Source organism: Delphinus delphis, chromosome 16, assembly GCF_949987515.2.
Source record: "Delphinus delphis chromosome 16, mDelDel1.2, whole genome shotgun sequence".
NCBI lineage: Eukaryota > Metazoa > Chordata > Mammalia > Artiodactyla > Delphinidae > Delphinus > Delphinus delphis.
The window spans coordinates 4,753,226-4,755,942 of record NC_082698.1 but is presented as its reverse complement, the minus strand read 5'-3'; the positions used below and the strand labels follow the sequence as shown (position 1 = coordinate 4,755,942).

Sequence of the window (2,717 nt, the reverse complement as noted above, 5' to 3'; positions counted from 1 at the left end):
GGGTTTTGCCACCCACCGCACCTTGTGCCCGAGGCCACTGCGCGTGGACTGGGCAGGCGTGGTCTCGGGCTCCCTGGATGACTGGGGCGTCCCGAGTTTCCAGCGTCTCCGCGCTTACAGGGGTCCGGTCTGCCTTTGAGCTTGTGGCGGGGGCTCCCGACGACTCCAGCGCCACCGTCCGCAACCGGCCAGACCCTGCCTGGGCCTCTCGCCTTCTCCGCCGCTCGCACTGGCCCTTCTGCTGCTCACTCGGTGTCCCAAAAGACACAGCGAGTCCCCGGTGGACGAGCAAGGGGGGCTCGCGCTGGACGGGGATCCCACTCCGAAATCTTGGGGGCCTGCGCGAGACGTGGTACCTGCCGCAGGGTACAGGGCAGCCAGGGCTGCGGGGCCCTGAAGGCCTGACGAGGCTGGGATCGGCGAGATCCCAGGGGACCCAGGGTGACAGTGGCCAAGATTCTGGCTCGAGGTGGCGCAGACAGCACAGGGTCTGGGAATTACTGGAGCGGCTCGTCGAGAGCGCCTCGGGACCTGGGCGGGGCGGAAAGCTGACCCCTGGGCGGGGATGGAGACAACACTCCTCTAAAACTGTCGGGGAGGGGGCTCGCCGCCGACACTCACCTGGGGATCGGGCCCCGACGGCATTTAAAGGGCGGAGGGCGGGGCCCAGCGGGCCGCACTGGGAGCTGCTGGCGGCCGCGCTGGTTGGGGCGCCCATGAGCTTCGGCTCGGAGCCACCCGCCCAGACCCGGGAGCGCCTGGCCATGGCCGCTTACCGCGACGGCTCGGGGCCCTGCGCGGCCCCGCACGGCCAGGCCCGGGCGGCCGCGCACCCCGCGGGATACGCGCGTGGCGACCTGGGCGTGGCGGGCGGTGGTGGCCCGCGCCTGTGGCTGAACGCGCCCGCTCTCAGCTCCGCGCCCTACGCGCCGGGACCCGCGCCCGCGTCCCCCTACGGGGCCCCTGGCCCGCTCCTCGGGGCCCCGGGCGGCCTGGCGGGCGCCGACCTCGCGTGGCTGAGCCTGTCTGGCCAACAGGAGCTGCTGAGGCTGGTGCGGCCGCCCTACTCGTACTCGGCGCTCATCGCCATGGCCATTCAGAGCGCGCCGCTGCGCAGACTGACGCTCAGCCAGATCTACCAGTACGTGGCCGGCAACTTCCCCTTCTACAAGCGCAGCAAGGCGGGCTGGCAGAACTCCATCCGCCACAACCTGTCGCTCAACGACTGCTTCAAGAAGGTACCCCGCGACGAGGACGACCCAGGTAACAGAAGCTCACCGCCACGCCCCGTCCAGGACTCCGCGGATTCCCGCAGCTGGCCTCCTGGCACTCTAGGGACGGGGGGCCTTGGACAGCCCGGTCCTCTTTGCACAGCTGAGGGTGCCGAGGCGGGAGGAGGGTGGGGAAGCGACACGTACTTGGCCGCAGACGGCTCGAGGACGCCAGCAGAGCCCGCGGCCCTGACTTGAGGTCTAGGGCAACAGGAGTCTCTAATTCTCGCGCGCTCCCGCTAAGGAAGAAGCTAGTCTGCTGGGGGACCTTTGGAGTGACTTCTCTGGGCCTGTGTCCTTTGCTGTAAAATGGGAAACACGGTGGCCACCCGGAAGATTAAGACAAATCAGATGCCGCTTTGGGAAGCCTTGGAGCCTGCAGAGAGGCCTGGCATTGTGGGCTCCACTTCACTGGCAAAGCGAGTGCCAGAGGAGAGCCGGTTCGGCTCTGCACCTCATAGGTCTTCTCTCTGGCCTTGACCTTTGCGAGGCTCTGTATTTCCTGGGGGTCGCCCTTCCCTGGTCTTTCTGGGATGCCCACATTCTTCCGAGTCTGACTGTGGAGGCCTGATCCGGTAGAGAGCACCCCCTCAAGGTTTGGGGTGGGCGTGAGGACTCACGGAGGGACCGGTGAAGCTGACCTCCATTTCTCACGTTCTCACATCACTTCGGTCAAATCCGGCTTTTCTGATCTGGGCCTTTTCTTCTTCTGCAGGTAAAGGCAATTACTGGACCCTGGACCCAAACTGCGAGAAGATGTTCGACAATGGGAACTTCCGAAGGAAGAGGAAGAGGAAGGGGGAGGCGAGCGCGGCCGCATCCTCGGGTGCCGGGAGCCCGGGAGGAGCCGAGGCGCCGGAGCTGGAGCCCCTGGGCGCCGCCTCCCCGGACCTGCGGCTCTCGTCGTCCCCTCCCGCGCCCGAGGCAGCCGCCTGCTTCTCCAGTTTCGCCTCGGCCATGGGCGCCCTGGCTGGAGGCCTCGGTACCTTTCCCGGGGGCCTGGCGGGCGACTTTTCTTTCGGGAGATCCACGACGGTCGCTGCCCACGGTACCCAGGCCCCCGGCCCCGCGCTCGGCTTCGCCTCCGGCCATCAGACGGCGGCCACCGGCTTCCGCGTCGGTCACTTCGTCTACAGTCGGGAAGGGACTGAAGTTTGAAGGGAGCCCGGGGATTGTCCCGCGTGCGGTGTCCACAGGAGATGAGCTCAGCCCCACGTGTTCGCTCCGCAGGGGTCAGGGCAGCTCAGCGAGCGCAGGGCGCCGGGGCGGGATGCAGGGAACCGAGCCAGCCCGTCGTGCACCCCTCACCCAGGCGACCATCCAGGTGGGGTGAGCGGGAGCTCCCCACTCCCCCTGTGCTTCCACTTGACCTGGACCTCGAACCCACGCTCCCAGGGGGTTCCACCTTAAAGGGGCCACAGGCTGGCGCTCACCCCAGCTTTTGTG

The 2,717-nt window shown here is 67.8% G+C and overlaps 1 protein-coding gene across 1 annotated transcript; it reads left to right on the top strand.

Annotated features, from left to right (window-relative positions):
- The first annotated feature begins 764 nt into the window (after positions 1-764).
- Positions 765-2,429, top strand: FOXI2 (forkhead box I2). Its single transcript, XM_060033514.1, has 2 exons — positions 765-1,263; positions 1,987-2,429. Exons 1-2 carry the CDS (start codon positions 765-767, stop codon positions 2,427-2,429), a joined length of 942 nt encoding a protein of 313 aa, XP_059889497.1.
- Positions 2,430-2,717: the final 288 nt, after the last annotated feature.